At 45.3% G+C, this 26,908-nt stretch overlaps 1 protein-coding gene and 1 pseudogene across 1 annotated transcript; one reads left to right on the top strand and one right to left on the bottom strand.

The window, feature by feature from the left end:
• Positions 1 to 26,908, bottom strand: LOC136520517 (cysteine synthase-like). Its single transcript, XM_066514066.1, has 7 exons — positions 26,705 to 26,908; positions 26,457 to 26,584; positions 25,697 to 25,899; positions 25,430 to 25,555; positions 1,022 to 1,180; positions 369 to 562; positions 1 to 273 (listed from the first exon to the last, which is right to left on the bottom strand). The coding sequence occupies exons 1-7, from the start codon at positions 26,807 to 26,809 to the stop codon at positions 148 to 150; spliced, it is 1,041 nt and encodes a 346-aa protein (XP_066370163.1). The 5' UTR covers positions 26,810 to 26,908; the 3' UTR covers positions 1 to 147.
• LOC136521096 (uncharacterized) lies at positions 21,757 to 24,863 on the top strand (annotated as a pseudogene).

Below are 26,908 nucleotides of genomic sequence, written 5' to 3'. Positions count from 1 at the left end.
TCTCCTCCAGTTAATTCATACATATTCGTTGAGTATAAATTCCGTAGCAAAATCACGCAATTCATTGTGGTATGACCGAATATCAGCTACATGCAACACATGCCGACCGTTACATGGAAAATAGCCCATAGCCCTCTTCTGAAAAAATTAAAATGTCATGGCAATACACTCCTCTCTAGCAGCGGCAAACAGGTCAGAGTTCATGTATCTCTCGCCCCCACTTGGAAACATGGTGACAATCATCTTCCCCTTGTTTTCTTCTCTCGATGCGACCTAAAGGTGCATTCATTTTAAGGTTTACTAAAAAAATCAGAATGCGCTAGAAATAAGAATTAATGGAAGAGATTTTAGTTAGGATTCTTGCAAACCTTCAAGCAAGCTGCCAAGTTTGCTCCAGAAGATATGCCCACAAGAAGGCCCTCTTCCCTGGCCAGCCTCCTAGCGTTCACCATTGCCTCCTCAGTGGTCACTGTGACAGCCTCATCAATAACTGAGGTGTCCAGTACTTCAGGTAGAAATCCTGGTCCTATTCCCTGGATTTTGTGTTTGCCTGGTTCGCCACCTGAAGGACAGCAATACTATGTCATTATCATTCAATGTGCAAATGGATTGCTATTGTTCAGTGCAGACAACGTTGCTCTGTGATCATACAAACAAAGTACTGTATGCTCTAGAAGTATATACAGTATGGCTCATACAACTATGTTTATCCCTGGCTAAAACTCATTAGTGACATTCCACTGTGACTAATAATTGGCTAGAGCTTTTGACTTTAAATCTGAAAATTTATGGGCCATCATCAATAGGGGACAACGATAATGGAAACTGAAGTATATCTAAAGAAATGTTAGCTACTTAACGGAATACTTTCTGGGAGCATTGAAGCACTCTATATAGCATTGAAGCACTCAATATAACACATTTTTCTCTGCCTCCCTAACTTCCTATGTATACCACAATCATGCATTCCAAACTCCAAAGATCATACTAACCTAATTGATGTTTCTGAATGGTGTACTACCTGAAACAACTGGACTCTCTGCAGGCTCAACACAGATGATCTTGATACTGGGGTTCTGCATCTTCAGATACTTCCCAACACCAGATACCGTTCCTCCTGACCCTGAACCTGCTACAAATATGTCCACCTTGCCAGCAGTGTCCTTCCAAATCTCAGGTCCTGTATATCAGTACACGCCAATAACATGCAATTTATTATGATAGCATGTAAAAACAACATTGTCACCTGCACCGGTCCCAACAAACTATATTAAATAGGACATAAGCTACTAGTAATAACTGTTAGATTGATCTCTAATCCCAAAACTGGGTCCAACGGCCCAGTTGGGCCTTTGATCCGCGTCCCTGATCGGGGGCGCCCAGCCCACTATGGCTGGAGGACCCCTGTCACACTGCGCAATAAATAGAGGTGGGGGCCGGCGGCTTCAAGTCACGAGGTTCGCCTGAGCCGAGCTCCCCACCGAAACCTAAACCCTAATCCGATCTAGAGGGGCGCAGCCAGTGACGAAAAGCCACCAGCCGCGACGCCCTGCTCCACCGACGTCGACGGCTTCATCGACCTCTTCCCCGAACGTTGCTGCCCGTGCGCAGACTTCACCGACGAACGAGATGGCCGACGTCTCTGGATCGACTCCCTCTGCAGTGTCAGGTTTGACACGTCCATCTTCTACCCCTCCCTTTTTCTCTCGTTCTACCTACTGTTATTGCACTAGTAGATGTTCTAGGGTTTATGATTCTATTCAACAACAAGTAGACATGCTAGTTCTATGCCTATAGATCCTGTTCAAGGTCTAACAATGGTATCAGAGCCTCATTTGGGTATAGATCTAGCCTATCAGATTAGATCCGTTTGGATCTAAGAAAAGAACAGAGGGTTCGATCTGTTTTCGAATTGAAACCCTAACCCTAATCGGGAAACGAACCCTAACCCGTCGGGAAGAACAGTGACTCAACCGTACAATAACCCATCGGGGAAGATGAATAGTGAATGAAACCCTAACCCTAACCAAACCCTAATCTCGATCCTAACACCATCCCCAACCCTAATTCGGATAGATCCAAGAAAAGAAGAAAGGAAAATCAAAGAAAAGAAAAGGGGAAGGGGAAGAAGCCTACCTCGCCGCCGCACCGTGCTGCCGCCTCGTCGGCGTGCGGGTGCGTGCTCGGGCCAAGGGCGCCGTGGCCAGGCCGCTCGACGGCGGCGCACTCACCTGCTGGGGAGCGCGCGCGCCGGCGAGAGGGCCGGCGACGGCGCCGTCATCATCGGGACCGAGACAGAGGAGGAGGAGAATAGGCCGGGTCAGATCTAGGGTTTCGAGGGGATCAGGGAACCGCCGCTAGTCTGCTCGACGGTGGCGCGCTCACCCGCGTGGGGAGCACGCGCGCCGACGAGGGGGCCGGCAACGGCACCAAAGTCGCTTGCACTCTCGCTCTCGGTTGCTGCTGCTGCTTGCTGCGCTGAGGAAGGAGAGCGGCTAAGAGAGAGAAAGAAAGAAATACCTAGGGTTTCAGGGGCAGCGCTCGGCCGCGGGGGGGTTTTGATCCAGCGACATTGTCGCTCGGCCGTCGGATCAACGTGGACGCTCCAGATTCACTGGATCGCCGGCCGGCCCAGGCGAGCGCGCGTGGCCGCGTGGCTTTGCCGGCCTAGGCCCAGGTTACGGCCTAGGCGCGGGCAGTGCGCATGCAAGGGAGGCAGGCCGGGCCGATTTCTTGGTCGGGCCGAATGAACAGTGTTGATTTGAGTCAATTTTTGTTTTTCTTTTTCCAGTAAAATTTTTATTTCCTGGAAAATGGATAAATGGCTTAAAGGAAATAGAAAAGAGAATTTTCCTATGGGTAAAATTCACTAAATTGAGATTATTTTTCCGCTGTGTATTTAAAGTTGTTATTTTTATTATTAAATTCGAACCAACGGGAGAATTTAATTTTGAAAATTGATATGTTTTTAGTTGATTATAATATTGTTATTATTCTGACCAACGTTGATTAATGATAATATTATGATGTTATTTATGAGTTTTGTCATGCATTAATTCTATTTCTGTCCAACGGTGATGTAGAATTAGTGTAGAGGACAATTGTATGTTTTAATTTTGACCAACGTTGAAACTAAGACATGCAATTGTTATTATTATGTTTATGTTCTCACTCCATATGAATTGTGTTTTCAGGCGGATACAACTTGATGGGGTGTATCAAAGAGATCCCCACTCTCAAAGGTGACAACTACACGGAGTGAAAGAAAAAGATTGACCTGGCCTTCATCTTGGCTGAGGTGGACTAGGTAGTCACCTCACCGTGTCCCACTGAGCCTGTGACACCGGTGAGGGAGACAAACGAGGCTGATGCTGTTTGGGCAACAAGAGAGAGGGATTTTGCATCCTAAAAGATGTCCTATGACCATGAGCATAGGAAGTAGGTCACTGCCAACAAGAAATGTTTAGCTGTGATAAAGAACATGATTGAGCCTGCAATTGTGGGCTCAATCCTAGAGTGTGGCACGGTCACCGAGTACCTTGATAGAATAAAGAGTCAGTTCACTGGCTCTTCAAAGACATATGCTACCCAGCTGATAAAGCAGCTGGTGACAGAGCGGTACTCTGAAAATGGTGGCATAAGAGAGCACATACTAAGAATGAGCAATTTAGCATCCAAGCTAAAACCAATGAATCTGGCTCTCAAGGAAGAGTTCCTTATCCATCTGAGTTTTGCTTCCTTGCCAAAGGAATTTGACACTTTTGTTGTCAACTACAACATGCAGCCAGAGAAGTAGAACTTAGAGAGGCTCATGGCTATGTGTGTGCAAAAGGAGGAGAGAATGAAAGCTGCCAATGGTGGCACTATTAATTATGTGAAAGACAACAAGAAAAAGAATAATAATGCTAACTCTTCCTCAAAGCCAAAGGAAAAGGGTCCCTTGCTGCATCAGCCTCAGCAGAACAAGTTCACATTAGAGAAAGACCAGTGTCTCTACTGCAAGAAGACGGGACATTATAAGAAAGATTGTCCCGATTACTTAAAGATGATCATGGCAAAGAAATGTGAGAACATTATTACGTTCATAAATGAATCCCTGTATGTACAGTATTCGAAATCTACTTGGTGGATTGACTCAGGTGCAACTGTTCATGTTGCTAATTCTTTACAGGAATTCTGTTTGACGAGGACTACGCAAAGAAGCGAAAGACACGTTAAAGTTACAAATGGAGTCCGAGCAGATGTTGAAGCCGTTGGCGATCTTTTTCTAGAGCTTGCTGATGGTTTCACACTTTTACTTAGAGATATACTTTATGTTCCCGCTTTACAGAGAAACTTGATTAGTGTTTCATGCTTGGACAATGATGGATATGATTGCCATTTTGGAAATGGCAAATGTAATATAACATTTAATAATGCATGTGTTGATCTTGCTATCTTACAAAATGAGCTTTATTTGTTATCACTATGTGATGATGTGAATATTGTATGCGATGATGGGAACGTTGCGTGCGACAATAAGTATGTATCCTCGTCTGCGGATGTAAACAAAAAACGAAAGAGAGCTCACGATGCGTTGTCGAAATTATGACACTGTCGTTTAGGCCATATTTCGAGGGGAAGAATAGAAATACTAGTTAAGAATGATATTCTTCCTCCATTAGAGTTCTCAGATTTAGAACAATGCAGATAATGCATAAACGGAAAGTATGTAAAGAAAATTAAGAAAGATGCCAAACGAAGCGTAGGAATTTTACAGATTATTCACACAGACATTTGTGGTCTGTTTCCTATAAAGAGTGTGGATGGTTATGATTCATTCATAACATTCACAGATGATTACTCCTGTTATGGCTACATTTATCCAATCAAAGAAAGAACAGAAGCATTGGATAAATTTAAGATATTTAAGGCATAAGTTGAAAACTAACATAATTTAAAGATTAAGATAGTCAGGTCCGACCGTAGGGGGGAGTACTACGGTGGGCATACCCCATATGGCCAAGTTCCTAGACCTTTTGCAAGGTTCTTACAGGAGATGGCATAGTAGCCTAGTATTCTACACCGGGCGAACCTCGGCAGAATAGGAGTAGCTGAAAGACGCAATCGTACCCTAATGGATATAGGTGCGTAGTATGATAAGTTACTCCCACCTTACCGTTGAGCATGTGGATGGAGACATTAAAAACCGCCATTCATATTCTCAATAGAGTACCAAGTAAGTCCGGTGCCCAAAACACCAGTATGAGTTGTGACAGGAAGAGTACCCTCACTAAACCTACTTTGAAAGCATCTAGGCCCCTAGTTGGGTTTCGGTGATTAATGACAATACGTGATTACTGTGACTAACGTGTGTTTTGCAGAAACAATTGAGTTAGGTCACGGTAATGGAGATCGATTGGGCAATCATGGTTGTCATGCCCCTACGATGGAAATCATTTTCGGTTTTCAAAGGATGGACGACAAGGTTAAGGATGGACTAGTTCTAAGTGTCGATTGGAGTTGGAGAGGCACTTAGAGTAGTTTAGGACTTTGTTTTTCCTTTGGCCGTACTATTAAGGGGGGTATGAACGGGTAGCTTGACCTAGGTGAGTCTAGTGAGTTAGGTGTGATGCACACTTGTTAAAACTAGCACTAGGTAGCTCCACAACAGCCCTTTCATCCAATGGAGCAAACTTCATTCACATATGTTCGAGAGTTGAAAGTGAATGGAGGGTCAAATACTGATCGGACGTTGGCTTCGGTGTGACCGGACGCTACGAGGTCATGGTACCGGACGCTGAGGGCTAGCATCCGGTCGACTCCAGTAAGGTTCCAGAGAGGGAAAATCATGACCGGACGTCTGATCAGTGCTGACCGGACGCGGCCAACGTCCGGTCACACTATAAACACTGGAGTTAGGGGTATACTGATCGGAGCATCCGGTCACCCCGCAGAGGCACATAACGGTTCGTTTTTCAGCCGGTGTTATAAATACCACCTCCACTCGTGTGTGGGGGTACTTTTGCTCATTCCAACAGCTGAGAAACACCTTAGAGAGTGCCAAGAAGAGCAAGGTCCTAGTGAGGTGATTGAGATTTGAGAATCCCAAAGAGAGCCCTCATTAGTGAAGATCAAGAGTAGCAAAGTGTGCATCCACCTTCTCATTAGGCTTGTCGTGGTCAAGTGAGAGTTCGTGCTTGTTACTCTTGGTGATCGCCATCACCTAGATGGCTTGGTGGTGATTGGGAGTTCGGTGATCACCCGGCGGAGCTTGTGGGTGACCCAACTCAAGTTGTGAGCGGTTGTGGGTGATTCACCAGCGACGGAGTGTCGAAGAATCAACCCGTAGAGAGCACTTGATCCTTGCGCGGATCAAGGGGGAGCTACACCCTTGCGCGGGTGCTCCAACGAGGACTAGTGGGGAGTGGCGACTCTCTGATACCTCGGCAAAACATCGCCGCGTTCCTTCCTCTCTATTTACTTTGAGCATTTACTTTGAGCAATTCAATTCATGTCTTTACATTCTTAGAATTGCCATGCTAGAGTAGGATTGGAACTTAGGTTGCAAGTCTTTTGTGCGGTAGAACAATTAGGAACACTTTCTAGGCACAAGGGGTTAATTGGGCTAACCATAGGATTTAATTATTGCAAAGAAATTTAGAATTAGCCCAATTCACCCCCCCCTCTTGGGCATCTTGATCCTTTCAATTGGTATCAGAGCCTCGTGCTCACGTATTTAGGCTTAACCGCCTAGAGCAAGATGTCTCACGGGGATGGACCTCCTCCTATCTTTGAGGGAGATGACTTTCCTTATTGGAAAATTCGCATGGAGGCGTATCTAGAGGCTCTAGATGTTGGTATACTTAGAGCCGCCTCACAAGGCTTCCCAAAACCTCGGGATGCTACTAACCTACAAGGCGATGAGGTGAATTATGAGAAGTGGAATGCAAAGGCTCGAAACACCATCTTTAGAGGCCTTTGCAAAGATGTGTTCAATCGGGTGAGGAACCACAAAGACGCCCATGCACTATGGTCGGACGTTTGTGCGCTCCATGAGGGAACTAAGAGTGAGCGTGAGGAACGCTATCATCTTGTCATGAAAAAGCTCAACTCTTTTGAAATGCTTCCTAAAGAATGTGCTAATGAAATGTATTCACGTTTGAATGTTCTTGTAGAGGAAGTCAATGGGCTTGGACTCACTCAAATGCAACCATCCGATGTTGTAAGAAAGATCTTGAGTGTCCTCCCCATTGACAAATATGGGCATATTGTGACCGTGCTACATCAAGGTGATCTTTCCACCGCTACACCGACACAAATCTTGGGGAAGATCAATGCTCATGAGATGTACATGCACATCACTCCACAAGATGGCTCATCCTCTACCAAGAAGAAAGATAAGGACTTAGCATTCAAAGCTAGCCAAGAGAAGGGCAAGGCAAGACTTGAGTATGAGAGCTCAAGTGATGATGAAGTTGATGATGAAAGTCTTGCTCTCATGGTGAAGAAGACCGCCAAGATGCTAAAGAAGCTCAACAAGAGTGGCATCAAGTTTGATGGCAAGAAGAAGAAGTTCTTCACAAGCTCTAGAAGGAAGCCAATCTCCGAGATGGATTGCTACAATTGTGGAGAACTTGGTCATCTAGCTCACCAATGCACAAAGCCCAAGAAAGACAAGTTCAAGAACAAGAACAAGGGCAAGAAAGATGACTCAAGCAATGAAGATGAAGATGAGAAGAAAAAGAACAAGCCATACAAGAAGAGAGATGGCAAGAAGAAGGATTTCCACAAGAAGAAGAAGAGTGGAAAGGCTTACATCGTCGGTGATTGGCTCACGGACATTGATTCATCTAGTGGATCATCCGATGATGAAAGTGACAACGAGAAGGTGGCCGCCATTGCTATTGACTCATCATCTTCACCGCCACCACCGCCATCATCCTCTACACACCTATGCCTTATGGCCAAGGGTGAACGCAAGGTATCACATGATGATGATAGTAGTGGTGATGATCATGCTCATAATGATGATAGTGATAGTGATAGCGATGATGAATATGAGTCACCTACTTATGATGATCTTGCTAAATTACTAAAGAAATACACTAAGATCATTATAAAGACTAGAGCTAAAAATGAAAAGCTTGAGATTAAGAATGATTCTCTTTTAGCTAAATGTGAGATAGCCGAAAAGGCTAGTGTTGAGCTTAGAGAAGCAAATGATGCTATGTCATCCAAACTCAAGGAGCTCAAATCTTCTAAGAAAGAGCTTAAAGATAAACATGATAAACTTGAGTGGGTGCACAAAGAGCTCATCACTAGCCATAACAAGCTAAAAGATGAATATACTACTCTCAAGATTAATCATGACAATCTTGTTATTGCTCAAGAATTTTTACCCAATGAGCCACATGATGCTACTAACGATGTTGTTAAGATTGATATAGCTACATCATGTGATGATTTAATTGATGAGAGCATTGAGCAAGGATCTAGTGGCAAAGGCAAGCAAGTGGTTGAGTGCAATGACTATGATGAGTATGTCAAGCTCAAGCATGACAATGAAAAGCTAAAGAAAGAGTTTGAAGAGTTCAAAATCCACAACACCATTGTGCTAGAAACTCTTGATCATGATGGCAACTTGATTCTTGAGAATGAGAAGCTAAAAGAAGAAAACAAGAAACTCAAGGAAGAAAGAAACAAGGTTGCACTCAAGGAAGATAAAAGTAGTGATGCACTCAAGGAAGAGAACAAGAAGCTCAAGTTGGAAAAAGAGCATCTCAAGATTGGATTGAGCAAGTTCACTAGAGGCAAATATCTTCAAAGTGAGCTTCCTAATGAACACCATCATGAAGATGGATAGAAGTGGCATTGGGTACATGGCAAACAAAGAGAAGAAGGCTCAAGCTCAACAACAACAATCAAAGCCAAAGCCAAAGCCAAAGAGATGCTTTGAGTGTGGACAAGAAGGCCACTTTGCTCATGAGTGCCAAACTCCACCACCACAACCCTTGCCCAAGCATGCTAGACCCTTTGCCTTCAATGCTCACTACATGCTTAGAAAGGATTCTAGTGGAAAGATGAAAGTGATGTTCTTAGGATCCTCCAAATAAGAATAGGCCTAAGAAAATTTGGGTTGCAAAGTCACTTGTTGAGAAGGTGAAGGGCCCTCAACAAGTTTGGGTTCCTAAAGCTTGATCTCTTGTGTGTAGGTGAACTACAAGACCGGTGGAAGTCATTGGGTTATTGATAGTGGTTGCACACAACATATGACCGGTGATCCTCGTATGTTCACCTCACTAGATGAAGAAGTAGATGGGCAAGAAAGAATCACATTTGGAGATAACTCAAAGGGCAAGGTCAAAGGATTGGGCAAAGTGGCAATATCAAATGATCATTCCATCTCCAATGTGCTATATGTTGCTTCATTGAGTTTCAACTTGCTATCCGTTGGACAATTGTGTGATCTTGGCTTCCAATGCTTGTTTACCGAGAAGGAGGTTGTTGTATCCAAGAAGGATGATGATCATGTGATATTCAAAGGATTTAGATACAACAACCTATATCTAGTGGACTTCACCTCCGAAGATGCAAACTTGAAGACATGCCTATTCACCAAAACAACACTTGGGTGGCTATGGCATAGAAGACTTGCTCATGTTGGGATGAGCTCACTCAAGAAGCTTATGAAGAATGATTTGGTGAGAGGGTTGAAGGATGTGAAGTTTGAGAAGGACAAGCTTTGTAGTGCATGTCAAGCCGGCAAGCAAGTTGCAAATACCCATCCAACAAAAGCTTTCATGTCAACCGCAAGAGTGCTAGAACTCCTTCACATGGATTTATTTGGACCAACAACATACAAGAGTTTGGGAGGAAATCTTTATTGTCTTGTGATTGTTGATGATTATTCAAGGTATACATGGGTATTCTTCCTTCATGACAAATCCGAAGTTGCATCTTGCTTCAAGAAGTTTGCCAAGAGAGCACAAAATGAATTTGAAGTGAAGCTCAAGAAGATAAGAAGTGACAATGGGAAAGAATTTGACAACACAAACATAGAAGCTTATTGTGATGAAGTTGGAATCAAACATGAAGTCTCCGCAACATATACTCCTCAACAAAATGGTGTAGTTGAGAGGAAGAACCGGACATTGATCACTCTTGCAAGAACAATGCTTGATGAGTACAACACCCCCGAAGCTCTATGGGCGGAAGCAATCAACACCGCATGCTATGCATCCAACCGCCTATTCCTTCAAAAGTTCCTTGGCAAGACACCTTATGAGTTGCTCAATGGGAAGAAGCCGGACGTCTCCTTCTTTAGGGTGTTTGGTTGCAAATGCTACATCTACAAGAAGCGGCAACACCTAGGGAAGTTTCAAAGATGTTGTGATATTGGTTTTCTTGTTGGTTACTCATCAAAGTCCAAAGCATATAGAGTATTTAATCATGCCACCGGCTTGGTTGAAGAAACATATGATGTGGAATTTGATGAATCTAACGGCTCCCAAGGAGCACATGAGAATCTTGATGATGTAGGTGATGAACCATTGAGGGAGGCTATGAAGAACATTCCGGTTGGAGACATCAAGCCTAAAGATGATGAAGATGATGTACAAGTGATTGATCCACCTTCTTCATCAAGTGTGCCACAAGATGATGAAAAAGATGGGAGAGTAGAAAATGAAGATACTCATGTCTCCCATGAACAAATGGTGGTACAAGCACAAGATGTTGATGCTCCACAACCTCCCCCTCAAGTGGTCAATAGAAGAAATACACCCCTACTTCAAGATCATCCACAAGATCTCATCATAGGGAGTCCATCAAAGGGTGTAATGACTCGATCTCAAAAACTTGCTTCATTTATTGCTCATCACTCTTTTGTCTCTTGCTTTGAGCCTACTAAGATAGAGGAAGCTCTTCAACATCCGGATTGGATCAATGCCATGCATGAAGAGTTGAACAACTTCACCTCGCAATGAAGTTTGGACTCTTGAAGAGCGGCCAAAAGGTGCAAGAGTCATTGGAACAAAGTGGGTGTTCCGAAACAAGCAAGATGATCAAGGTGTTGTTGTGAGGAACAAGGCAAGACTAGTTGCAAAGGGGTTCTCTCAAGTTGAAGGTTTGGATTTTGGAGAGACCTTTGCCCCGGTTGCAAGATTAGAAGCCATCCGTATCCTCCTTGCATATGCATCACATCATGAAATAAAACTTTATCAAATGGATGTGAAAAGTGCATTTTTAAATGGCTTTATTAATGAACTAGTCTATGTTGATCAACCTCCCGGGTTTGAAGACCCTAGATATCCTAATCATGTTTATAGGTTGTCCAAGGCATTATATGGGCTTAAGCAAGCCCCAAGAGCTTGGTATGAGCGCCTTCGGGACTTCCTTATTGAGAAGGGCTTCACCATTGGGAAGGTCGACACCACACTATTCACCAAGAAGCTTGATGGGCATATCTTCATTTGTCAAGTGTATGTTGATGATATCATCTTTGGATCATCAAATGAAGATTCATGCAAAGAATTTGGTGAATTGATGTCGAAGGAGTTCGAGATGTCAATGATTGGAGAGCTTACATTCTTTCTTGGTTTTCAAGTCAAGCAAATGAGAGAAGGGATTTTCATCTCTCAAGAGAAATATACTAATGATCTTCTCAAGAGATTCAAGATGGATGAATGTAAGCCAATCAAGACTCCAATGCCAACCAATGGACATCTCGACCTAGATGAGGGAGGTAACCCGGTTGATCAAACTCTCTACCGCTCTATGATTGGTAGCTTGTTGTATTTGACCGCATCTAGGCCCGACATCATGTTTAGTGTGTGTATGTGTGCTAGGTTTCAAGCTAATCCTAAGGAAACTCATTTAATTGCCGTAAAAAGAATCCTTAGGTATCTTAAGCACACACCAAGCATTGGCCTTTGGTATCCCAAAGGAGCTAGATTTGAATTAATTGGCTATTCCGATTCGGATTATGCCGGATGCAAAGTTGATAGAAAAAGCACATCCGGAGGGTGCCATTTGCTTGGTAGATCACTTGTGTCTTGGTCCTCCAAGAAACAAAATAGTGTGGCTTTGTCCACCGCCGAAGCGGAATACATTGCCGCGGGTGCTTGTTGTGCACAAATACTTTACATGAAACAAACTTTGCTAGACTATGGTGTAGTTCTAGATAAAGTACCTCTTTTGTGCGACAATGAAAGTGCGGTAAAACTTGCAAATAATCCGGTTCAACACTCTCGCACCAAGCACATAGATATCCGCCATCACTTTCTTAGAGATCATGTTGCTAAAAATGATATATCACTAGAAGGTGTAAGGACCGAGGATCAATTGGCGGATATCTTCACTAAACCGCTAGATGAGGCAACATTTTGTAGATTGCGGAATGAACTCAATGTGCTTGATTTTAGTAACTTCACTAAAAATTGAGCTTGTGTTGTCCCTTGCATTGCATTGTAATATACAACATGTTTAATGCTTTATAATGCATATAGGGCTTGTCTAACATGGTTAAGATAACCGCCGAAAAGCAGTGTGAAGAAGCTTAACCTTGGATCAAACTTGACAAGCAACTAGATTTACTTTCAAGTATTGCATTGCATATGCATGATTGTTGTTTGTCGTTTGTCTTCAAATTGCCCTCTTATTGCCTATTTTCTTAAAAAGAATTATAGCCTAAGGCAAAATATTTTGAAAAACTTGAGGGTTTGAGAGAGGTCACTCACATCAGTCCCAATTGGTGTTTATTTGGATCTTATTGGAGTTGGGACTTGATTGGGAACAGGCAGCGCTGAAGGACTTTGAAGATTGCTGAAGGAGTGACCGGACGCTGCACCGGACTCTGATGTCCAGCGTCCGATCAGTTCACAGAGGTGAACCTGCTGCCAAAGGAGTGACCGGACGCTGAAACAGTGTTTTTCCAGCGTCCGGTCAGAAGGAGCTTCAGCGTCCGAGTCGATGATGAAGACGTCAAGGCTAGGTGACCGGACTCTGGCTGCGTCTAGGTCGGTGTCCACCGGACGCATCCGGTCTGCGATTCCAGAGGATTTGGACCTCTCTGGAATCGACCGGACGCTGGGTGGTAGCGTCCGGTCGCTACCACCGGAGCGTCCAGTCAGTAGAAAACATGCGGCATCAGATCTCTTTTCCCGTTTCCTTCTCTGACTCGAGGGGGCACCTTATTTAATCCAACTACCGGCGTTGACCTAACCCTATTCTTCTCCCACGCCGCGCCGACTTCGCCCACGCGCCGTCGCCTCTCCCGCGCACCTCCCTACCAAGCTCCGCTCCAGTGCTCACCGCACCACCGCGCCCTACCTCATGCTGCCGTCGTGCTTCGCGCTATCCTCTGTCGATCGTGCAGCATCGCAGTCGTGCCATCCCGAGCACGCGCGCCACCGAGCCACTTCGCCCGCCACCCGCGCCGGAATCCTCCCTCGCTGTGGCCTGCGCCGCCGTGCTCTAGAGCCGTCGCTCAGCCGCCCTAGCTCCGGCTACATCGACTGCACCGCCACCAGTGCCTCCATAGCAATCGAGCCCTACTCCAGCGTCGGTAATACCCTGCCATCGTGCCCTAGCATCCATATCGCGACTTCGCCGTGACCTTGCTATTCATCAAGCCAGTCGTTTCACTGCTCACCGTGATTTCAATCTCATTCAGGGCCGTCGATTCACTATTCACCACAACCCTAACCCTAGATTTGGTGGTTCCCCGCATATCGCTTATCTTTTCATCGGATCGTCGATTGGTCAGGTAGCAATGCCCCGCATTTCAATTTTGTATCTAAATTGCTTGCTTCCTAGGGTTTCGCATCTATTAGGTATATTGTATTTACTTGTATATCCTATCTATTCCATCATGCAGCGAGTCGGTGCCGTTAAGATCGTGTGGTAGTTGTCAGTTAACTCAGGGCCAAGCTCGTGAGTACAGATCGAGGCCAAGCCTCAGAAGCGATAGATTGACAGTTATTCTTTGTCAGCGGTAGTTTTTTCTTCGGATTATCAGATGGCTCGCGTGAAGAATGTCGGTGGTGGTCCCAGTGATGAGGATCCGAGGCCCCCGCCTCGCCAGCCTACAGAACCTAAAGGCAAGGTGACCAAGAAGCTGGCAGTCAGAAAGTGCAAGTATCCAGATGTAGATACAGCGAGAGCCGCAGCAGTTGTAGAGGCCGCAGAGCATGCCGAGAGAGGAGGCGCTCGTAGTGGAGTCCGGATTGCCGATCCACTCTTCACCAGAGGCAATGGCTACACTTCAGCGTGTTGAGCGTCTTCATGGTGGTCCAGCTAGGACCCTCATGATTGGAGGACAGACGAGTTGCCATTGACGAGGTTCAGCCTCAGGGGGAGCCACAGCAGCAGCCTCAGCTAGCTCAGCAGACACAGGAGGCATAGCCATCACAACAGTCTCAGGAGGGTGAGCAGGTCCAGCAGGCCGAAGGAGACAGAGCCGGCACCACAGCCATAGTTACGCCACTCTGGTCGTACTCGTGTCCTAGTTTCATCGAGGCCAGTCACTCAGAGGAGGGGATCTCGTCCACCGCCTCGACCACAGGGTCCGCCTCTAGTGATCCATCTTGACCTGAGGGCCGCCACGGCCAAGCAGGTGCAGCAGTTGAGGTTTGTTGACTTTGAGGTATGGTTTCCACCCAGGAGGGATGAGAGAGCATCAGAGGGATTCTATACACCCCTGCAGGAGGACTTCTATAATGCTTATCTGAACAGTGGAGCAGTCTTCAGACCCAGAGAGTGTGCACCATTGAGTCTATTGTTGCAGCAGCTGGAGAGCACATTCGCCCCTACCTTGCATATCTATCGGGGCTGACAGATCTGATTGGACGGACCAGATTATATGTTCCATCTTGGGTTCGGTAGTTCTATGCTTCTCTCTTTATTGACCCGCACCATAACTTTATTCACTTTGCATTCAGTGGTAGAGACTATCGGTTGACGAGCACCAGGGCCAGGGAGATTCTTAGGCTTCAGGAGCAGCCAGTCAGGCTCCATGAGGTGTGCTATGGACAGACTACACCCCCCAGACGTCCTCATGGTGGCATGGTACCCCCTATAGACTTGGTACGTCACTGCTTTACAGAGCCTTTTGGCGAGGGTTCGAGGAGGAACCCCAGTGATCTCACGCCCACTGCTCGCGTGCTTGAGGCTATCATGAGGAGGACTCTACTCCCGAGGATGGGATACAGAGAGGGATTGACTCGGATTCAGCTATGGCTTCTAAACTATCTGATGCAGCAGACAGTCTTTGATATCTGGGATCTCCTTTTGTTAGAGATGGATGACACTATAGCTAGGGCTTCAGAGGTCACAGGCAGCTACCATATGCTCACTGGGTCACTTTTCTTATCCACAGAGCTATTTTAGTTAAGTCGCCTGAGATGATTGCTGAGTACAGTGGTGCCACAACAGAGTTCCCTGCTTATAACCTGTCTCAGATGATTCGGCACAGTACACCACATGCACCGAGTCAGCCGCGTCATCGTCTAGAGGTGCCAGAGACTGTAGCCCAGTAGGATGATATCATCAGGGGTATTGCAGCTATAGAGGAGGAGCTTGCTCAGCAGAGGGGTTGGTCACTAGCGAGCCCAGTGATAGCTTCTGATGATGATTACCAGCCCATTCCATAGATGCCTCCACGACGACATGATGCTGAGGCCTAGTAGCTCCAGTTCAGCGCCACCTGCCCCGCAGACTGACCCCACTCTTCTGGCTATACTTGAGCGGATGAGGCAGGACCAGGCCAGACAGGCTTAGGAGACTAGCTGCTACACTTGCACAGTTCCAGACTCGGCAGGATGAGTTCCAGCGCCAGCAGCTGTTATTCAGCAGCAGACCCAGGCACTACACAGTAGCAGCAGGCTATGCATCAGCAGCAGATACTCATGCAGCAGCAGCTTCTCAGGTTCATGCAGCATGTAGTGCAGGCTATTAGGGCCCCACAGCCATAGACTATGCCCCAGCTTGGTCAGCCTGCCACCACTTCCACGACTCCAGCGTTACAGCCTAGTGGGCTTCAGAGTCAGGGACAGCCACCAGCACAGTTTGCTTCTCCTATAGAGCAGGTGTCCCAGTGGTTTGCTACGTCAGTGCCAGCCCCGCAGTTCACACCGTTTCGTACTGGGCTTCACACCGGCTAAGACGTCATCGCTGCTAGAGCCAGAGACCACAGTGTCTAGGAGCCTTGGTGCTTCCTTCAGTGAGTTGACAGGGCAGCCCACTCCTCCATACCTGCATGTTCCAGGTCCTTCTAATGGCTGCACCTATCACAGCGACGACAGAGACGCTCCCCTCCTCAGTGGCATCATCAGAGCCAGCTGCTTCAGTTTTACCAGCTCAGCCTACAGCAGCACTAGTTCCTGATCCTGACCCAGACTGCTTCAGCATCAGTACCAGCTATAGAGGGTCAGGTAGCACAGAGCTTAGGATCAGACGATGATGGCACCCAGTTCCACCTTGCTTCCTCGTACCTCAGCGCTCGGCTCATCCGCTACAGCCCCATCCGACCGACCCATAGGTTTTGGTGTTTGACGCCAAAGGGGGAGAGGGTTCGAGTATGTTAGGCTTAGGGGGAGCTACTTATCTAGGGGGAGCTTAGTTATTATATTAGCTTATCTATTTACATTTGGAGTTTCTATTTGTGAGATACACTATTATGCTTTTGTGTGTGTGATACATTATGCATTCATGTTTACTATTATATCTATGTGATAGTGATATCTACGTGATTGTGATATATGACATGTGTGCTCTCTACTTTGAATTCTTTATATGTCATATCACTTGTGTTTTGCTCATTTGCCTTTGCTTCCGCATTTTACTCCGATGCAAATGAGCTTTATTACTTGTACTCATGCTTATTTCATATCTTTTGAGTACATCATGATGGCTTGGGTCATATAAGCTTGTCTAACACTTTTGTTCTTATTGCCAAAAGCTTATATGATCCAAGCATGTTAAAAACCTCATCTCTTTCACATACTCGAGGTAGTATTGTCATCAATCACCAAAAAGGGGGAGATTGAAAGCATCTAGGCCCCTAGTTGGGTTTCGGTGATTAATGACAATACGTGATTACTGTGACTAACGTGTGTTTTGCAGAAACAATTGAGTTAGGTCACAGGTAATGGAGATCGATTGGGCAATCATGGTTGTCATGCCCCTACGATGGAAATCATTTCGGTTTTCAAAGGATGGACTGACAAGGTTAAGGATGGACTAGTTCTAAGTGTCGATTGGAGTTGGAGAGACACTTAGAGTAGTTTAGGACTTTGTTTTTCCTTTGGCCGTACTATTAAGGGGGGTATGAATGGGTAGCTTGACCTAGGTGAGTCTAGTGAGTTAGGTGTGGTGCACACTTGTTAAAACTAGCACTAGGTAGCTCCACAACAGCCCTTTGATCCAATGGAGCAAACTTCATTCACATATGTTCGAGAGTTGGAAGTGAATGGAGGGTCAAATACTGACCGGACGCTGGCTCTGGTGTGACCGGACGCTGGCTCAGGGTCCGGTCAGTTCATTTGACCAAGGTGAAATGCGTCTGGAAGTGACCGGACGCTGCTAGGTCATGGTACCGGACGCTGAGGGCCAGCGTCCGGTCGACTCCAGTAAGGTTCCTAGAGAGGGAAAATCACGACCGGACGCGTCCGGTCAGTGCTGACCGGACGCTGGCCAGGTCCGATCACACTGTAAACACTGGAGTTCGGGGTATACTGACCGGAGCGTCCGGTCAACATGACCGGAGCGTCCGGTCACCCCGCTAGAGGCACATAACGGTTCGTTTTTCAGCCGGTGTTATAAATACCACCTCCACTCGTGTGTGGGGGTACTTTTGCTCATTCCAACAGCTGAGAAACACCTTAGAGAGTGCCAAGAAGAGCAAGGTCCTAGTGAGGTGATTGAGATTTGAGAATCCCAAAGAGAGCCCTCATTAGTGAAGATCAAGAGTAGCAAAGTGTGCATCCACCTTCTCATTAGGCTTGTCATGGTCAAGTGAGAGTTCGTGCTTGTTACTCTTGGTGATCGCCATCACCTAGACGGCTTGGTGGTGATTGGGAGTTCGGTGATCACCCGACGGAGCTTGTGGGTGACCCAACTCAAGTTGTGAGCGGTTGTGGGTGATTCACCGCGACGGAGTGTCGAAGAATCAACCCGTAGAGAGCACTTGATCCTTGCGCGGATCAAGGGGGAGCTACACCCTTGCGCGGGTGCTCCAACGAGGACTAGTGGGGAGTGGCGACTCTCCGATACCTCGGCAAAACATCGCCGCGTTCCTTCCTCTCTATTTACATTGAGCATTTACTTTGAGCATTTACTTTGAGCAATTCATTTCATGTATTTACATTCTTAGAATTGCCATGCTAGAGTAGGAATTGGAACTTAGGTTGCAAGTCTTTTGTGCGGTAGAACAATTAGGAACACTTTCTAGGCACAAGGGGTTAATTAGGGCTAACCATAGGATTTAATTATTGCAAAGAAATTTAGAATTAGCCCAATTCACCCCCCTCCCTCTTGGGCATCTTGATCCTTTCACACTTATGTGTGTGGGGGAGTCCTACTAAGGCTAAAGTATTTAACCCAAACATTGGGAAGCTAGATCCTAAAACAGTAAGTTACCATTTCATTGGCTAACCAGAAAAGTCAAAACGTTTTCGTTTCTACTGTCCAGATAGACATATAAAATTTGTGGAAATGAGACACGCTGTCTTCCTAGAGAATGAAATGATAAGGGGGAGCATGGTAGCTTGAGAAATTTACCTTGAAGAGAAGCGGATGTATGGGCCCACTCCGATGATTCATGGCCATTTTTCTCACTACCTGCTATCGCTGCACCGACAGTGCAAGATACTGTGGTGCCAGCACCTGTTGTTATTTTGCCTGTGGCAACAATGAATGACGATGAGGAACCTATTCTTCAAGATCCTGTAGAACCTATTGCCACACATGAGGGGAAGCAACAACAGCCTCAAACAGAAGATGTGCCAAATGTGGAGGCCCCTAGAAGGTCTCAAAGAGTTAGAAAATCAGCTATTCCTGCTAACTATAAAGTATACAACACTGAGGAATTTTAAATAGAGGATGATCCCACCTCATTTGAAGAAGCCATGAGAAATGATCATTCATCAAAGTGGCTTGAGGCCATGGAAGATGAAATGAAATCTATGAATGCCAATAAAGTTTGGGACTTGAAAATAATTTCTAAAGGAGCCAAAACAGTATATGTAAATGGGTCTACAAAACAAAACTTGATTCTCAAGGGAATATAGAGAGATATAAAGCGCGACTTGTGGCAAAAGGCTTTACGCAAAGAGAAGGCATTGATTACAATGAGACATTTTTCTCAAGTCTCATGTAAGGATTCCTTCATAATCATAATAGCATTAGTGGCACATTATGATTTAGAATTACATCAGATGGATGTAAAGACGATATTTCTCAACGGAGACTTGGAGGAAAATATTTACATGGCACAACCGAAAGGTTTTGTCATGGAAGGAAAAGAACGAATGGGATGCCGCATAAAGAAATCCATTTATGGATTAAAACAAACTTCAAGACAGTGATACTTGAAGTTTGATCAGACAATAAGGAATTTTGGGTTTTAAAGAGAATGTAGAGGACAATTGTGTCTATGCAAAGTTTAAGAATAGAAAGTTTATCTTCCTTGTCCTGTATGTGAATGATATCTTACTTGCTAGTAGTGATGTCAGTCTACTACTAGAGACAAAGAAATTTTTATCCTCAAAATTTGATATGAAAGATCTTGGTGAAGCCTTGTTCGTTCTAGGGATCGAGATTCACCGAAATAGAAGTAAAAGGGTATTAGGACTGTCACAAAAGGCATACATAGAAAGGATCTTAAAGAAATTTAGTATGCACAAATATAGTCCCTCACCTGCTCCTATAGTCAAGGGCGACAGATATGGGGATTTTCAATGCCCTAGGAACCAATATGAGATCGATCAAATGAAAGCGGTTCCATATGCTTCAGCTGTTGGAAGCTTGCAATATGCTCAAGTATGTACGCGCCCTGACTTGGCATTTGTTACCGAGTTACTTGACAGATTCCAGAGCAATCCTGGAACAGAACACTAAAAATTAGTAAAGAAAGTCTTGCGTTATTTACAAGAAACGAAAGGCCTCATGATGACATATAGAAGATCTTATTCACTCCATATAGTGGGATATTCAGATTCTGATTATGCGGGAGATGATAGAAAATCCATGTCTGGATATGTATTCACTCTCGCAGGGGGAGCTATTTCATGAAAAAGCTCAAAGCAAACCGTCACTACATCGTCCACAATGTATGCCGAGTTTGTAGCGTGTTATGAGGCAACATGGCAGGTGAACTGGCTAAAGAAGTTCATACCCGGTTTGAAGGTGGTTGACGACATCTATAGACCACTTAAGTTATACTGCGATAATAATCTGGCAGTACAGTATGCTCGCAACATAAGTCAAGTGGTGCTGTCAAACACATTGACATAAAGTATTATGTTGTGAAAGATAAAGTCCAGAATCATGTCATAAGTCTTGAGCATATAAGTACCGAAAAGATGCTTGTGGATCCGCTTACAAAGGCTTACCACCCAACGTGTTCAGAGAACATGTAGCCGGCATGGGTTTAAGGGAAAGCCTATAATTTCTGGATAAAAGAAGACCCAAGTTAAGTATCTATTTCAGAACAGAGTGGGTGTGTTGTAGTTGTTAAATCTATTGGCAATTGACCGTGACGATGAAACATGCGTTATGCGCTAATCTATAATGGAATGAACAAAAGTAAATGATATGAAATTGAAAGATGGTAGGAGATCAAGGGAGAGATTGTTAAATTGATCTCTAATCCCAAACTGGACCCAATGGCCCAGTTGGCCTTTGATCCGCGCCCTAATCGGGGACGCCCAGCCCACTATGGCTGGAGGGCCCTGTTACACTATGCAATAAATAGAGGTGGAGGCCGGCGGCTCAAGTCACGAGGTTCGCCTGAGCCAAGCTCCCCACCAAAACCTAAACCCTAATCCAATCTAGAGGGGCACAGCCAGTGATGGGATGCCACCAGCCACGCTGCCCCGCTCTCCACCAACGTCGATGGCTTCATCAACCTCTCCCCGAACGTCGTTGCCCGTGCGTAGACTTCACCGACGAACGAGATGGTTGATGCCTCTGGATCGACTCCCTTTGCGGGTGTCAGGTTTGACACGTCCATCTTCTATCCTCCCTTTTTCTCTCGTTCTACCTATTGTTAGTGCACTAGTAGATGTTCTAGGGTTCATGATTCTATTCAATAGCAAATAGACATGCTAGTTCTATGGCTATAGATCTGTTCAAGGTCTAACAATAACTATCACTACTCTGTAAGGGCATGTTTGGTTCCATGGACTAAACTAAAATGTGAACTAAAGTGCTCACTTTTAGTCCCTAAAATGCCAAACACATGGACTAAATATTGGACTAAAGGGTTTAGTCCTCTAGTCCATGAGACGATGACTAAACTGGACTAAAGTGTTCTGAAGACACTCCTACCCCTCGTTACTCCCATCCCACCGTCAGTGCACTGCCCTTACCCGCTCCCATCCCACCATCAGCGCACTCCCCATCCCAAGCCTATCCACTCGTTCCCTTACCCGCTCTCTCCCAGCCGTCAGCGCACTGCCCTCAGAGCCGTCGCCGCTCGCTCCCCACGCCGCCACAGCCGCCACCACCCTCGCTCCTTCCCCACCTCCCCATCTCCTCCCCACCTCCGCATCTACCATGGATAGCCACGGGAATGCCTACCACAACTTATTCTCTCAGGCAGGTTCTTCATCGACGGCTCCCAACTTCCCTGCTTTCCCGGATGCCGGCGACAAAGACGACTTTGGCCCCTTCTACCAACCGACGGCCCCCAGCCTCACCGCTCCCCAGACGTGGATGGAGGATCTAGATCTGAACTCCCAGGCCGAGGGCTTCCCCCACCTAGGCTCATACCAGGAGTTCCTGCAGGCGGAACAGGTTCCCGGCGACCAAGGCCTACCTCCCCGTGGCCCTGGTGGCAGATCCGGCCGTGGAGGAGGAAGTGGGGTAGGCCGCGGTTCTAGGTCCCTGACCATTGGAGCGGGATCCGGTGGTGGTCGTGGGGGAGGTCGGGGGGAGTCCGGGGGGGAGGCCGTGGCAAAGGCCGTGGATCGACGTTTGCCGGGCATAGCTACGCGCCTCAAGAGCATCTCGGCGCTATCGAGGATGAAGATGACAACGGAACTAAACATAGTTCCCAATCGGTAAGATCCAAAACCATGATCTCATTTTGCTCAGATGTTCCATTTGTAGCTGTTTTTCAACCTGTTTTGAGATGCTCCAGTAGATAATTAGGCTCCATTTGTAGAATCTATTTGACAAAGTCAATTGGACCGAAGAAAACACACACATATTCTGTGATGTAGCTGTTGAACAAATAAGGGCAGGGAATTGCTTGAATGGGACAATGTCTGGTAAAGGTTACAAGGAGATGCGTCAGCAATTTTTCGTGAAGACTGGCCTCAATCATTCAACCAAACAACTGAAGAACAGAATGACCCAATGCAAGGCCCTATACAGTTTCTGGGTAATGCTTAACAATCATACTGCTTTAGGGCGACGACCTGATGGAACGATCATAGCACCGCTTGCCTTCTGGAAAAAAGAGACAGAGGTAATTTCTATTGGATCTTTGTCATTACATATTCGTTCCTATGGTTATGTCTTAATGACTGCTGATTTGTTCCTTACTTGTTTTGTCTCTTTCTTTGTGTGTTTCAGAAAAAAACAGAATGTAAGAAGTTCATGTATGGCGTACCGACTTACGTTGACCAACTAGGTGAAATGTTCCATGGGGTGACAGTTGATGGATCCACCTCTTGCATCCCTGGACAAGGGAGTATTGATCCAGAAGAATGTACTGATGAGGAAGGTGAAGATGCAGATGGAGAAGGCTTTGTGAACAGCCTAGTGAGTTCTAACAGCCGCAAGAGGGCAAGCAGCAGTACAAGCACAGCCTCAAGTCCACTCAAGAAAAGCAAAAGTCCAATGTTGAAGATGTTTCAGGGGCTGCTTAAAGAGTTAGAAATTACCAGAAATAAGGAAGAAGAAACAATAGCTCAAATGGCAGACAAGAAGAGCCGGCAGAAGGAGGAGAAGAAAAAGGATATAGCAAGATGTCTAGATTTGGCTGTGGAGTGTGGTGCGGACTATAACTCAGAGGAATACTACATGGCTACTAAACTGTTCTGTTCTGAATACAATCGACAAGTCTTTTGCCAGTTCAAAAAGAATGAAGACATGTTGATGTGGTTGAAGAGATGCTGCAATGACACCAGATGATTTGTTGTTGTAACTTAGTTTATCTGCAACATCTTTAGAACTTGAACTCATTTTGGCATGCTGGTTGCATGTGTGTTGAACTAGAGCTTGAACTTATGTTGCATTGTGGTTGGCTGTTTGTTGCATTTTCATGTGGTTGGCTGTCTGTTGCATTTTCATGTGGTTGGCTGTTTGTTACATTAACATTTTCCTGCTGCTGCTGCTGCTGAACTCATTTTCATGTTGTAACAGGGGTCCAATGATGATCAAGAAGTAGTAGACTATATCTTGAAGTGCCAGAAGAAAAGGAGAAGAATTGCTATTCTTGCTAGTGCCATGATCGGTATGTACCACTTTAACACATACATGAACAAATCTGAGTACAGGGTACCAACAGAAAGTGGGTATGAATGGGTCATGAGAACACTAGCAAATAAGACTTCTTGCTTCAACATGTTTAGGATGAGTAGGTGTGTGTTTGACAAGCTTCATAGTTTGCTAGTTGGGTCATATGGTTTGAAGTCCACAAAGAGGATGTCATCTATGGAGGCTTTAGGGTTGTTTTTGTGGATATATGGTGCCCCTCGGTCTGTTAGACAAGCTGAAGACCGTTTTACTAGGTCATTGGAGATAGTTTGTAGGAAGTTTGATAAAGTACTGCATAGTGTGAGCAAGCTTGCGGCTGATATCATTAGGCCAGTAGACCCTGAATTTAAGAATGTGCATCCTAGGTTGCAATCTCCATGTTTTTCTCCATTCTTTGACAATTGCATTGGAGCAATTGATGGGACACATGTCCCTGTTGTGGTACAAACTAGCAAGGTAGTCCAACATACGGGACGACATGGATATACAAGTCAGAATGTGATAGCCATATGTGACTTCAATATGAGATTTACTTTTGTCGTGGAGGGATGGCCTGGCTCAGTTCATGATATGAGGGTGTTCAAAGATGCAATTGAGAAATATGGAGACAAGTTTCCACATCCACCTCAAGGTATTGACGTGTTCTATTCTGTCTTCTTCTCTCATTTTTTCAATACTTTGCATGTCTTACATTAAAAAAATATTGAATGTGTAGGCAAGTTATATCTTGTCGACTCGGGTACCCAAACTGACCGGGTTATCTTGCACCGTACAAGGGTACAAAGTATCATCTCCCAGAGTATCGACAAGGCCCAATGCCAAGAGGTAAAAAAGAGCAGTTTAATTATGCACACTCTTCACTTCGTAATGTCATCGAGCGGTCTTTTGGAGTTTTGAAGATGAAGTGGAGGATTTTGTTAGATCTACCAAGTTATCCGATGCCAAAGCAAAGTCAAATAATTCTTGCATGCATGGCACTTCATAATTTCATTCGAGGTAGTTTTTTGGGGGATGAGGACTTTGATTTGTTTGATAATGATGAAAACTATGTTCCATTCACCGAGCCATCATCTTCTGAAGCAAATGTTGCTAATACACGACACGGGGACGGAGATCAAACCATGAATCAGTTTCGTGATTGGATAGCTGATGGTTTGTTTAGTAGATCATATCTTTGATGGGTTTTAAGTGTATGGACAATTTTTTGAATGTATGAGCATTTTTTTGAATGTATGAGCAGTTGTGATGTTTTGGGTGAATGGGTTCTGCTCGGCCAGCAGCGCGGTCAGCAGCGCGTCTAACAGCAGCGCGGCCAGCAGCTGTATTATCTTCATCTCAATAGGAGTAATATTGTCTTTATACAACTGCATTAATGGACTTTAGTCCCTGGAACCAAACAGAGTACGGACTAAACTTTAGTTCAGAGACTAAACTTTAGTCCGCGGACTAAAGGAACCAAACATGCTCTTAGTACAAAGCCCTTGAAGTGTTTGTTCGGTGCAACCCTTTGGTTTTTGAACTATCGATGACATCAGGGCCAATAAATACAGTGCAAGCAATCATGTTATGAGATTTGCATTGTCGTCATGTGCGGAGGAAAGAATTTAAAAGAGTGCATAGCATAATTTTGCAAGTTGAAACATCGAGAAAGTATAGATTTCAGGGGGAAAAAAGTCGTCTCCGTAAGCTAACTAATGTATACTGAAATAAAAACAGTGCATCCAAACTCATTCAGTAACCATACCAGTCCATCTAATATGTGCTTCAGGATTTGCTTTGTTCTTGAATTGATCAAGAACATGTACATTGGGCAATTCTTTCTTGAGCTCCTCAACTTTCGCATCTATGCCTGGGAAACCAAGGGCTGGATCTGCATGTCACAATCAATGGTGAATAGTCCACCCATACAATTCCACTGAATTTACACTGCCACTGCAGCATGTAATGTAAGTAGCATCCGAAATGAAAAGTCAAACAAGGTGATGCAGTAGCGTCGTAGAAATTTTCTTACCTGTTAAATACAACTCTGCACCCATGTATCTCAACAGGATCTGTTTATCGAGCGAGTATTGACCTGGCATAACTGCAACGAACCTGTAACCTTTGCGAAGAGCAATGAGTACTAATCCTAACCCTAAGTTGCCACTTGTCGGCTCAACAAGTGTCGTCACACCAGGTGAAATCAAACCCCTCTCCTCTGCATCTTCAATCATTCTTCAGAAGAAAATAGAAATGTTACTGTACAGTCAGAGGAACAATAAGGGAACAAGTAGTAAGTTATAGCATAAATAAATCTAGAAATAAGCTACAGCATAAATAAATCCAAAAAATCTAAGACCATGAAATGGTCTAGTGTTTCTGAACATGTGTGAACTTGGGAGACATGTGCAGGACAGATCGTGGATTATTTATTGTTGGCTGGTTTGGTGTGAGAGAAAAACACTGTTTCTGACCGGAAATTTACGATCTTTTACGAGCAAGCGAACAGGCTGACAGACAGTCTGTTCGGCTGGAGCTGAAACGATCGTATACGATCGTGTATTATTACTGTTAGCTGGTTTGGTGTGAGAGAAAAATACTATTCTGGCTAAAAATTTACGATCGTTTACGACCGAGCCAAGTTGACTTTGTGTTCCCTCTTCCCAGTTTGCTATTTTTCAGCTAAAATCCGAATCAGATGATCGAGAAACAGGATAACTAAAACTGGTCAGAGTTCCATCTAAACTCCCTAACCAGTTGGGAAAAAAAAGGAGGGGAAAAAAATGTCAGACCTCAAAGCGCTTCGATCCTTGACGGAGCAGAGAGGCTGGTAGGCCTCGACCTTGCCGACGATCCGGGCATCTACCCCTTCCTTGCCGGCGATTCGCTTGAGCTCGATCAGAGGTGTCCAGCCAATGAGCTGAAGGAATCGTCGCACACGAACAGTTAATCTCTCATGGCGCCCCCAAAACCAAAAGGCAAGCACGAAGACGAGAGTGAGAGAGAAGGAAGAGAATTTGAGGGGGGAGGGGCTGACGACCTGCGTGACATCAGAGGCGATGTGCTCCTGCTGCCCTTCGCTGGGAGCGGACGACGGGTTGAGGAGAGAGGGAACCCCCCTCCTCCCGGCCTCCTCTCCCGCCATGGATGCTGCTCCAAAGTCCAAACTACCGAGCGTTTCTTGGCCTCTCGCAGCGTGCTGTCAGTGAAGACTGACGACTGAAGGTTTGCCTCTTGCGAGCCA

This window comes from Miscanthus floridulus, chromosome 18 (genome assembly GCF_019320115.1).
Source record: "Miscanthus floridulus cultivar M001 chromosome 18, ASM1932011v1, whole genome shotgun sequence".
NCBI lineage: Eukaryota > Viridiplantae > Streptophyta > Magnoliopsida > Poales > Poaceae > Miscanthus > Miscanthus floridulus.
This window is presented reverse-complemented; position numbering and strand designations above follow the sequence as displayed.

What these genes read in the sequence shown, in the direction of transcription:
- LOC136520517 (XM_066514066.1), bottom strand. Translation starts at nt 26,809, where the DNA reads ATGGCGGGAGAGGAGGCCGGGAGGAGGGGGGTTCCCTCTCTCCTCAAC. An exon ending in TGCAGAGTTGTATTTAACAG is followed by an intron (nt 25,556 to 25,696) that starts GTAAGAAAATTT and finishes TGTGACATGCAG; the next exon opens with ATCCAGCCCTTGGTTTCCCA. An exon ending in AGCACATATTAGATGGACTG is followed by an intron (nt 1,181 to 25,429) that starts GTATGGTTACTG and finishes ACTGATATACAG; the next exon opens with GACCTGAGATTTGGAAGGAC.